This window comes from Polistes canadensis, unplaced genomic scaffold (genome assembly GCF_001313835.1).
Source record: "Polistes canadensis isolate GaletaPanama2010 unplaced genomic scaffold, ASM131383v1 scaffold_415, whole genome shotgun sequence".
Classification (NCBI taxonomy): Eukaryota; Metazoa; Arthropoda; class Insecta; order Hymenoptera; family Vespidae; genus Polistes; species Polistes canadensis.
Window position 1 is genome coordinate 64430 of NW_014569962.1, and position 12028 is coordinate 76457.

A 12028-nucleotide genomic window follows, 5' to 3' on the forward strand; every position below is an offset into this window, starting at 1 on the left:
AAAAAAAAAGATAAAAAAAAGGAAGAAGAAAAAAAAAATGAAAACAACTTCGTCGAGTATGTTGGTCGAGAGTAATACTGAACGAGAACTCACACGCTTGTTATGCGTGTTCCCTCCTCTCATGGTCCAGATTATCAACTGGCATGCCCACCTTTCACAATGTTCGAACGCGTGCCCTCGCTTTTTCGAATTGCACTTAAAACTGACACGACAGTAGAGTTGTCCACCAGGTAAAAGTGTATTATATCATAGGTGCTTCGAATACGAGAGATACGACATTAAATTCACGCGGAAGTTTGTTTTTCTTTTTTTTAATTATAACATCGGACGACAGAGTCGAAAGATTAGAATCTTTTAAACCAATTAATTTTTTTTACCATATAGATAAATATTATAATCATATATACACATAAAATTAATTATAACAATTGTTTTATTATTTTATTTTAATTAACCAACGATACACACCTTTCACCAAATTAATTTCCCATCAAATGATGATCTTATTGGGTCCTGTTCTATGCATGTGAATAATTATTATTATTATTATATTATTAGAAAATAAAGTATCGAATGATATTTTAAAAAAAAACTTTAAGTAAATTTTGTTTAATTATTTGATTAGTATTATAAAATACTCACACCTTTCACCAAATTAATTTCCCTTTAAATGTTGATAGTACTGGGTCTTGTTTTATGCATGTGAATAATTATTATTATTATTATATTATTAGAAAATATCGAACGATATTTTAAAAAAAAACCTTAAGTAAATTTTGTTTAATTATTTGATTAGTATTATAAAATACACACACCTTTCACCAAATTAATTCCCCATCAAATGTTGATAGTACTGGGTCCTGTTCTATGCATGTGAATAATTATTATTATTATTATATTATTAGAAAATATCGAATGATATTTTAAAAAAAAACTTTAAGTATATTTTGTTTAATTATTTGATTAGTATTATAAAATACACACACCTTTCACCAAATTAATTCCCCATCAAATGTTGATAGTACTGGGTCTTGTTTTATGCATGTGAATAATTATTATTATTATATTATAAGAAAATAAAGTATCGAATAATATTTTAGAAAAACTTTAAGTAAATTTTGTCTAATTATTTGATTAGTATTATAAAATACACACACCTTTCACCAAATAAATTCCCCATCAAATGTTGATAGTACTGGGTCTTGTTTTATGCATGTGAATAATTATTATTATTATATTATTAGAAAATAAAGTATCGAATGATATTTTAAAAAAAAACTGTAAGTAAATTTTGTTTAATTATTTGATTAGTATTATAAAATACACACACCTTTCATCAAATTAATTCCCCATCAAATGTTGATCTTACTGAGTCCTGTTCTATGCATGTGTGAATAATTATTATGATTATATTATTGGAAAATAAAGTATCGAATGATATTTTAAAAAAACTTTAAGTAAATTTTGTTTAATTATTTGATTAGTATTATAAAATACACACACCTTTCATGAAATTAATTCCCCATCAAATGTTGATAGTACTGGGTCTTGTTTTATGCATGTGTGAATAATTATTATGATTATATTATTAAAAAATATCGAACAATATTTTAAAAAAACCTTAATCCAATTATTTGATTAGTATTATAAAATTCACCCAATCATTTCGAGTATTTAATTTATTGACAAATGTGCGTTTACTTAATTTTATTTACGTACAAAAGAATAGTTGGATAAAAATCATTTATTTTTATAAATTTATCTTGTCTCGGTTAAACAAAACAAATCAAATTATAATGAAATGTTGAAAGAAATTTTTTAATGTCACACACTTTTCTACTGTCCCCGTTTCTTATTTCATTTTTAATTATTCATATATTACACAATAATAATTATACGTTAATGAGAAAGGAACGAAGAAAAGAAAGGAGAATGATGATGACGATGATGATGATGATGATGATGATGACGAGGAGGAACAGGAGGAGGAGGAGGAGGAGGGGAGGAGGGAGAGAGGAAAAAGGCACGTGTCACGAAATCGACGAGGAATTTTTTTTATCCGAGTTTTGCCATGACCGCACGCAATTTCTCGATTTCGCGTTCACTCTCGAGAGACATTCTGATGTAAGGCGTGGTATACCACAACCAACAACACCTTAGATTCAAACAGGACTCTATAAAGTCAACTAAGAATGGCTTCTCTATTTTATATTGCCATAATACGCGTAATATTCTATCTCTTTTTATTTAAAGAAAGTAAAAAAGAAAGATACAAAAATTTGAGAAAGAAAATGCATTTTTTATTTTGTTCTCTCTCTCTCTCTCTCTCTCTCTTTCTCTGTTTCTCTTTTTTTTGTAAGATTAAACTAATCTTTTCTTTTAAATCGAATCATTAAGTTTGATTTTACGTGCTTTCTTTTCGATTTAAATTAATTAACGAATTAACTATATAATAATATATTAAAATAATTGTCATTAAATAAGTGATATTAATAAATATTAAAAAATATGAATTAGAAATAAGAAATATTGATAATAAATTATTTTAATAGTTGCAGTGTTTGTTCTCAAAATGTTAGTAGACCATAATACGATGTCAAACCATTCCAATTATTTCTAAATATATTTTTAATTAATAGGATAATAATAAAATAATTGTCATTTAATTATGACAATATGAGATATTAATAAAAATTATCAATTAGAAAAAGTAACAATTATTTTAATACTTGCATTGTATTTTTTTTTTCGATTGAAGTATTGTAGAAACGAGACCGTACAATGTCAGTTCTATGAAATTCCTTATTATACATAACTTAATAATAATAATAATAATAATAATAAAAATGAGAAAACCAGAGAAAGAATCTAAAGTATTATAAATTATCAAAGTAATTGCAGCGTTTGTTTGTTTGTTTTTTTAAGTAAAAAAAAGCCGTTAATCAGTGTGGGTTGCATATATTGTATTTCATCCAATTCACGTTCGCAAGATGTTCATTTTCTAAGAAGTTAGTGTCGAGGATGACGATATGAAGATGGTAGCATGTTTTTTCCGGCCAATGACGCGACGTTACGCTTACTTTCTATTTTTATGCAATAATCATGAAAGTAACAAACGTACTTATATATACTAATAGGATAAAAAACTCAGTTGGAATTGATAACTTTGGATGCTCGTGCGAATGCGAAAAAAAAAAAAAAAAAAAAAAGGGATTTTTCTTTGCTATATCTTTTTCTTTTTTTTAATTATTTCTTTTATCAATCAGTTCATTTTTATAATAATTTGTTTCCTTTTACGATAATTGACAATTAGAGCGAGAAAAATGCACTTCTATGATGTACTTTCTATTTTTATGCAATTGTTATTATGAAAGCAACAATGCACTTTTAAAGAAATTAGAAAAGTAAAATAACACACGGTTGAAAATAATTTCTAAACTTATATAGACGATTAAAAAAACAAACAAAGAAAAAGAAAAAAAAAGGGTTATCATTTACTTTTGATTTTATTATTTTTCGTTAATTCCTATATTTACGTTGTTCTTTTTTTTTTTTTTTAATTTAAAAAGAATAAATCTAATCGAAAACTTTCTATGTTTATGCAACAATTACGAAAGCAACAATGTATTTTACAAAAATGGGAAAAACTAGTAGTAGTTTGGATAAATTCTACGAGCAAAACTTATGCGAATAAAAGGGAAAAGCTTTTTGTTGTTGATTTTTTTTATATTTTCTCGTAAGGATATAGAAAAGAAATCTATATGAAAAAATATGTATGTGTGTGTGTTTTATAGTTAATATTATATAATATATTATATATAAATGAAAATATGTTTTTATGGAAGGTCACTGAACAGCAATTTGCTGATTCGTTTTAAAAGAACTTGACTAGTCTTCTCTTCTATCTTTCCATTTCATTCTTTTTCTTTCTCAAACTTTCTTCATCCTCATCGCATTTATGCTTCTCGCAAAGTCTCACGGCCGTGAAAGCATTTGCTCGGTTGAAAAGGCAAGAACGGGATCGTAAACAAAGCTGTTATTTCTAAGTGGGAGTATCGAAGAAAGAAAGAAAGAAAGAAACAAACAAACAAACAAACAAACAAAACTCGTACTAAATCATTCGATTTTTAATAGAACAAATTTTCAAATTATTTTACAAATCAATTTAACACTAACATTTTTTTTATTAAATTTAAATCGAAACAAACTTTTCAATCTACTCACACGTAATTTAATTTATTTGTTCAATTAAAGAATAAACTGTAAATAAATATATTGAAATACTTTATTAATTATTTATAAAAATGCATTGACTCGTGTAAATTGTTACCAAAAAAGAAAAAGAAACTATACGATATAAATTCAATTTAATATAATAATTAAAATTGTAAAATGAGAAAAAAAAATCGTGTATGAAATCATTACGTTAATATTACATTTAATTATAATAATAATGAAAATAATTAATATATAATATGCATATATAAAAATCAATCGATTTCTATAGATTGGCATGAAATTAATGGCAAGTAATTTTTTGTTATTGTTCTGCCTAACGCTTTCTCCATAATCGTAGCAAACCGTAAAATCGATCAAATTGTTCTTCTACGATCTGATTCAGACCCTCATAACTTACATTGTGTTATGCGATCCTTATTACATAAATATCAAAATCAAAAACAATCAAGATTAAACTAAAGATAAAAGAAAAAGAAAATTGAAGCTTTTATCAAATCTGTTCGATCACCTTGTGAATTTACATTAAACCCCGAAAGCTAAGAACAATTTCCCTTCCCAAGGCAATGAATATTTGAATAAAAAAAAAAAAAAGAAATAAAAAGAAATGGAAAAAAAAAAAAAAAATGAATGAGATGAATTATTTGCATGGCAATTAATCGGTCAGTTTAAGGTGAAAGTAAAACACACCTACGATTTTCCATACAGTAAACTAACACGTTTCAATTAAACAAGCCTAATTTTTTTTTCACAATACTAAAAAAAAGAGAGAAAGAGAGAGATTAGGTTAATGTTGATAAAGTATGATAAGAAATTGTAATAACTTGATCATACGAGTTGATATGAAAAAAATGTTTGCATCATTTTATACTAAAAGAGAAAGAAACGGACTAGTTTGACTCGTAATCGTTATAGTTATCGTTTTGTATAGTTTAACGGGCCCTGTTTTACTACATATATACATTTTAAATACCAATACTATTGAATCGAATAAAATATTGATCGATATATTTGATTGGAATGAAAAATACTCGGGGTTAAAAAATGAGAGGAATAGGGAAGGGATTATTTTCGATCTGAGCATTGAAACGAAACGCGAAAAGTACAACACACCTGTAATTTCTCTTTACTGACTGACCCCGATATATATTCCAACTTTTACATAATATTATCTCGCAGAAGCTCGACGTTGGTTGTCCAACAGCTTCTTGTCCGCGTTCTTGTCGAGTTTCGAACCCGAGAAACCTCCAAATCCGTTCTAAATTAATCAATACATTTTCAAACTTACATATATATATATAAGATATATTTTTTTTTATTTACGTCATAGATATTTGTTCAAGAAATTTTTTTCAATGGAACAGAAAAAAGAACAAATATCTATTTAACATTTTTCAATTTGTATCGCAACAAGTATACTTATCTGAAATATTCTTTTAAATAAGAAACAACAAAGTAATCTATATTTTTTAAATGACTACAAATTATATATATATATATATATATATAAATTTGTTTACCCAATAAAAATTCAATTATCCATACAATTTCTAAACCCCTTTCGAACTTATAAATAACACAAAATCTCAATCGTATATCAAAAATATTATCAAATACAAAATTCAATCCTGCAATAATCTAAAATTCAAACACACATACAGTAATTTACATAGCTACAAATAATTCGCGATCTAAAATAATTTAAATAACAATAATAATAATAAGATTGAGATAAATCATTGTATATTGCATATTAAAATAAATGATTTCGATTTAGTAATAGAGATATTTCCAAAATTCTCTGTGTTGCATTAATTAAAATAAATGAATAATATATTGTAATAATATTTTGGATTATTAGGTATGAAAGTTCAGAAGGGGGCGTATCAAAATGGGTGGGGTAAAGAAGGTAGACATCATTTAGGGGGATATAAGAGTTCTGTAAGAGAACAAGGCAAGCGTACAGAACTCGAATAGATAGTGAAAGTCCCCCGGAGCAGGGAACAAGAGTATGAGGAAGGGTAGAGAGGAGTGGGCAGGAACGGGGGGTCCAGTAAGGTATATGAGGGCCTCAGTTCGAGCAAACGCTGGTACTCTAGCCTCGCTGCCTACTTACATTCACATACACTAACACAATCTAAAGTACAGGAGACACAATGTATACCTTAGTGACGGTACGTATCACACGTTCCTTCAATCGTGCATCATTTACTTTTTTTTTTTTGTGATCGATGACCTCGGGGAAAGAATACTCCCACCTTCCGAAAAAAAAAATTAAAAAAAACCCCTCAAATCAAATATGAACGAGGAAAAGTAGAAAGAAAATTAATTGTCGCGTGTGAAATTGTCTGCGTTGTGAGATACTATGTACAGTGACTAGTGTGCAAATGATCAAAAAGTGTTCGAATATTTCAATCATTTTGTTTATTTATTTTATTTTATTTTGTTTAATTTTTCGAGTCAGTGAAAGGGGATTATTTTTGAGTTGGTTTCAATCACTGTGTCTGTAATCTCTATAATGATTTTAATGATTTAATAAACGTTAGAATTATGGAAGACGGAAATAAATTGTCGTGAAACACGAGAACGAATATTATGAGTACACTTCCGCTATGGGGGAGTAGTCCTTGAAAAGTGTTTTAACATTCGTTTCAATTTATTTGCTTTTCAACTTTCTTCCTCTTATGGTTACGCAATAATCGAATCATTCGTTTAACTGGATCAACTTTTTCCGCGATTTAAGAATTATATAACACATACTTCGAAGGTTTTTATATCGTTTTTTATTTTTCTTTTTTTTTTTTTGCATAAAGAATTGTAGGAGTTTAATATGTAAGAATTATCATACGTAATCTAACGGCGAAAGTGTGGTTGGGAATATGAAATACTAGTTTAAGATTATTATAACCGTACTTGTACGTTCACTCGGGCGGAACTTACAGGAAGTATGTTATGCCGTTATCTAGCGAGTTTATTAACTTATACTATTAATAGATTACGCGTGTAGGAGTACATTTGTTTCGTACGTATTAGAATCTTGTTGAGAAAAATTTGAAGAATTTTCTTTCAAATTTACACATCACGTTTGAATTATTCAATATATATATATATATATTAAGATTTGAGCAGAATTCTTGTTCGGGTTGATTGATTTTTAACCTACCTATAAAACTGGCCTGTTTTTTAATTTCATTTTTTTTTAACTATGCGATTTCATAAGTTAAATCTTACGAAATGTAGCATACAATACTTTACACGTATCTGATATTTCCAGGTAGCAACGGTGGTTGCCTTGATATTTTCTGTATCAGGGCAACGGTATCAACAGATAGATGATTATTCCGATTACCAAGCACCCAGACCAGCTCATCCAACCCCAAGAAGTTACCCATCAGATGCAGCACCGGCAAGACAACAAGCAGCAGCACCTGATAGTCCAAAACCAACGCCAGTTGCTATACTGAAACAAATCAACAGACACAACGAGGACGGTTCTTACACGTATGGTTTTGAAGGTGCTGATGGATCATTCAAAATCGAAACGAAATTACCGGGTGGCGAAGTTAAAGGAAAATATGGATTCGTCGATGACACTGGAAAGGTACGAGTTGTGGAATACGGTGCAAATCAGTATGGTTTTCAACCAGCTGGCGAAGGTATCACGGTGGCACCGCCGACTTTGGTGGATGAAACTACGGGCAAGGATGGACTCCAAGCACAAAATTATCAGGACTACGATTATCAACAAGCTGCGAGACCTCAACAAGCACCACAACCTCAACAAGTTATTCCACGTCAACCCCAATATCAACCACACCCACAATCACAACCCCAATCACATACCCAAGCTGTCTATGCACCAGCACAACAGGCACCCTCACAGCCAGCCTTACCACCGAAATCACCAATTTTCTCCCCATCGATTCCTTCTTCTCGTCAATCACCATTGCTCCAACATTCCTATGACGAACCCTCACCGCAATCTCAGGTTTACAATCAAGGTCCCGCACAATTTGCCCCAGCTCCGGTCCAGGAACGCGGCCAACCTCAAACCCGCAGTCAAAGTGGCGGAATACTCGACCAACTTGCCAGAGATTATGCTCTACCGCAAGGAGTAGCACCGCCATTACACGATATCAGCTTCGGTTATTACTAGCTCGTCCTAATCTAATAATAATCATCAGATTTTATGTGACTGACAGATATCATACAGTGCATTATCTTTTTTTTTACATTGGTTTTTTTTTTTTTTTTTTTTGTTTTTTTTTTTTTTTGGATATTCTAATTCATACTTTTTAGTAATTAGGTATCTGCGTCTTAAAATAGAAAGGATTCGAGGACAGGACTAGAATAATCATTGTGATATTCTATAGACGGGTTACTACCGGAACAATCATACTCACGCTTATGTTAGTTAAAGTTGATCGATCGTTCTTTTAGAAAGACAAAGAGAAAGAGAAAGAGAAAGAGAAAGAGAAAGAGAAGGGGAAATATCTCGAGGTCAATCGGTGAAGTTGATTCCTGTTCAAGATTCTTTTTGATATTATTTTTTTTCCGAACTCTTACGAAATCGATATGCATCAAGATCAAATACGTGAGGATCCTTGTTCCGGTAGTACACAATTGTCCTTGAATGATAATCCTTACTCTAAGAACCCCATTAGAATTAATCACACCGAATTCTTGCCATTGAAACCGAAACCTCGTTAAATTATATGAATCAGGGTCAATAATTAAATGGGTTTGTAAAAATATTTGACGATTAGTTTAACAAAACAAACAAAAAATAATAAAATGTTAACCCGCACTGTACTCGTGCTCCCTCCCCCTCCCCCCTGCCAGCCCCCCCCCATCATGCGAGAGAAAAAGAAAAGAGAAAGGAATATGAACACGTGTATTGTCGTGTTCGAGTCACGTGGGAGCCCACGTCTCTCAATTTTATCATTAGGTTATTATAATGTAATTATTATTATCGAAATAAAAAGAAATCATTAATAAAACGAACCATTAACGCGATCATCATTGATCGTTGATTTTTATTTTATCCACTTTTCGAGTCCTTGTCTGTGTTTTTTCGTTTGTGTCTTTTTTTTTATGCTATCTAAAATAATTGTAGAAAGGAACAGGATAGTCGTATACATACCTAAACCTGTTATTAACACATACAGGATCATAATACCAACTTTTACTTTCCGAGGATATAAGGATCAAGGAAACACGAGAGATTGAAAGATTTGTATTTTTATTTTTGATATCAGATTAACGCGAATTCGCATACAAATCGTAATTTCGAAACTTGCACAAGAGATTTGCTCTTTTACAAATAAATAAAAATTGATTTGTCCGATGTGCCCCCTATCGAATGATGACCCGTCGTACAATCGCGTTAATCCGGTTATCATAATGCAGGCACTTGAGATTTTAATCTTTTTAATATCGAGAAAGTGATGAAACACAAATCCTGGTAATGAACGAAACTAAATTAGGTAATTAGGCTACTTAAATTAGCCTGCTAATAAATTAATTATAATTAATTTCATAGGAAACGAAGGATTCTCACGATTCTTCTTTCGATAGTGTTGAGAAATTCGTGTTGGAATTAAATTCAATTTAAATCGATTTCGATTTTTTCAAATGAAAATTTTGGGTTTAATCAGATTTCTTTGGCGATAATTAATAATAAAAAAGATGAATAAAAATAAAATGAAAATGTTGGCAAGGTACCAAACAAACAATCCTATCATCATAATGCACCTTTGTCCATACGAGGTGAGCATTACTTAATGTACGTTGACCTTCTTACACGCAAGACAGAGGACCGTTCGTGCATTTTCTATGCAAGTATGACGTTATGGGGACGAAGATTCGAACTTTACGTAAGTGAGTTTATAAATAACTTAGACTAAACTATTGCTGCATGAAAACTCGCGAATCATTATAGGATTTATATGTTAGACATTTAACCATTTAACTCTCATAATCCGAAATAAAATTATCAAGTAAATTATATATATTATTTATATATGATCGTTATATTAATGATTTCTAATAAACTGTTTTAAATATTTTCTTCTTATGCTTGCGTAACTGACGTATAATTTTGTGAATTTTTATAGTTAAACAACAAGAAAATATTATAGAAAAATAAAAAAGAAAATAAATAATAAGAAGACGGAACGGTAAAATGACTGACGTTAGTTGGGCATTTTAAGAATGCGGTTTTAGTTCAATTAAATCAAATTCATTTCTTTTATGTAACGATTCGAAGTATCTGTTATATCTAAGGAAAGAAAAAAAGTAAAAGAAAATAGAGAAAGAGAGAGAGAGAGAGAGAGAAAGAGATATTACACAAGTAGAGTAAGGTACTAGTAACGAAAGTAACGAACGTAATTAAATATGTACTTACTAACCGGTGTAACGTCGACGGTGTAAGCCCGAAGGACTTCGTGAGCGTGAAAATAAACGCGTGAAAATATAACTTTCCCCTTCGAAAGTTTTAAAACGGTCAGTCGAGCATCCGTCGTTTCGAGAGAGATACATCAAATATTTTATTTACTTATTTATTTGAAATTTTTCTTTAAATCGAATGTGTGTGTGTGTACCCTCTAACAATAATTCGATATTAATATATACGTCACTGATTTTATACAAATGTTTCGTTTCGTTTTTACAATTATTAATTCATAAAATGACACAGAAATATTATTTTACTAAATATTATTTTGATAAAATAATTTTGAACACAAATTTATAAAGAATATTTTCATATTAATTATTAAAATACATATACATACGCGAAAACGTATAAATTTTTTAGAATAAAATTATTTCAATGATATTATTGATGAAATTTTGTATGAACTATTTAAAAAAAAAAAATATCGATTAGTAATATACACACACACACACACATAGATACACATAGAAATAAAAAAAGGAAATATAATCTAAATAAACACGTGCCCTTGCAACGTAAATTGCAATGGATGAATCGATGGTACGAGTAAATGAAGACTGCACGATCTTCTCTCTATCTCTATCTATTTATCTATCTTTTTCTCTCTCTCTCTCTCTCTCTCTCTCTCTATTTCATTCTAGCACGTGGCAAGCAAAAGCCCCGTGGCTGCTTCACCATTGATGATCCTGAGAGCGAGACTTGTCTTGATAATGAAAGTAGGCAAGTGTGTATGTATTCCTTATATTATTCTAACTCGACTTGCTATGAAATCTTCTACGAAACAATGATTACGATGATAGACGAGTAATTATCGAACATATTAAACATACTATCACATGCACCCCTAACTTGCACGAAATTATTTTCACGTATCTCGTAATCGTTTCGTATAAATATTCAATTTTAAAAAAATATGAGAACAGAGAAAAAAAAATAGAAAAAAATAAAATAAAATAACAAAAAGCAAAATTAACACGCGTTTTAATAAATTATTTATGGGAATTAAATTAATACGGAAGCAACAACGATTGATTTAGAAAGGTATCAATTGAAAGAAACTCTCCCGAATTAATATTATATCCGGCTTAGAAAAAAAAAGAGAGAGAGAGAGAGAGAGAGAGATCGTGTTAGATATCGGTGACGATCTTTCCAACACTTTCTTCTCGACAGATGTTTATTTCATCGACATGCTCGACGTACCCGTTTATATTTTTCTATCTACTCGACAAAGATGTTCATCGATGACGTAAAATATATTCACAAATTTTATCCTACAAACATTGAGATTCATCTTAAATAAAAATTATTATATTGCGTTTATATAAAACGTAGTAA

The 12028-nt window shown here is 29.8% G+C and overlaps 1 protein-coding gene across 1 annotated transcript; it reads left to right on the forward strand.

Moving 5' to 3' along the window:
* The first annotated feature begins 6338 nt into the window (after window positions 1-6338).
* On the forward strand, window positions 6339-8460 carry LOC106792380 (calcium-binding protein P-like). Its single transcript, XM_014758778.1, has 2 exons — window positions 6339-6410; window positions 7511-8460. Exons 1-2 carry the CDS (start codon window positions 6393-6395, stop codon window positions 8390-8392), a joined length of 900 nt encoding a protein of 299 aa, XP_014614264.1. The 5' UTR covers window positions 6339-6392; the 3' UTR covers window positions 8393-8460.
* Window positions 8461-12028: the final 3568 nt, after the last annotated feature.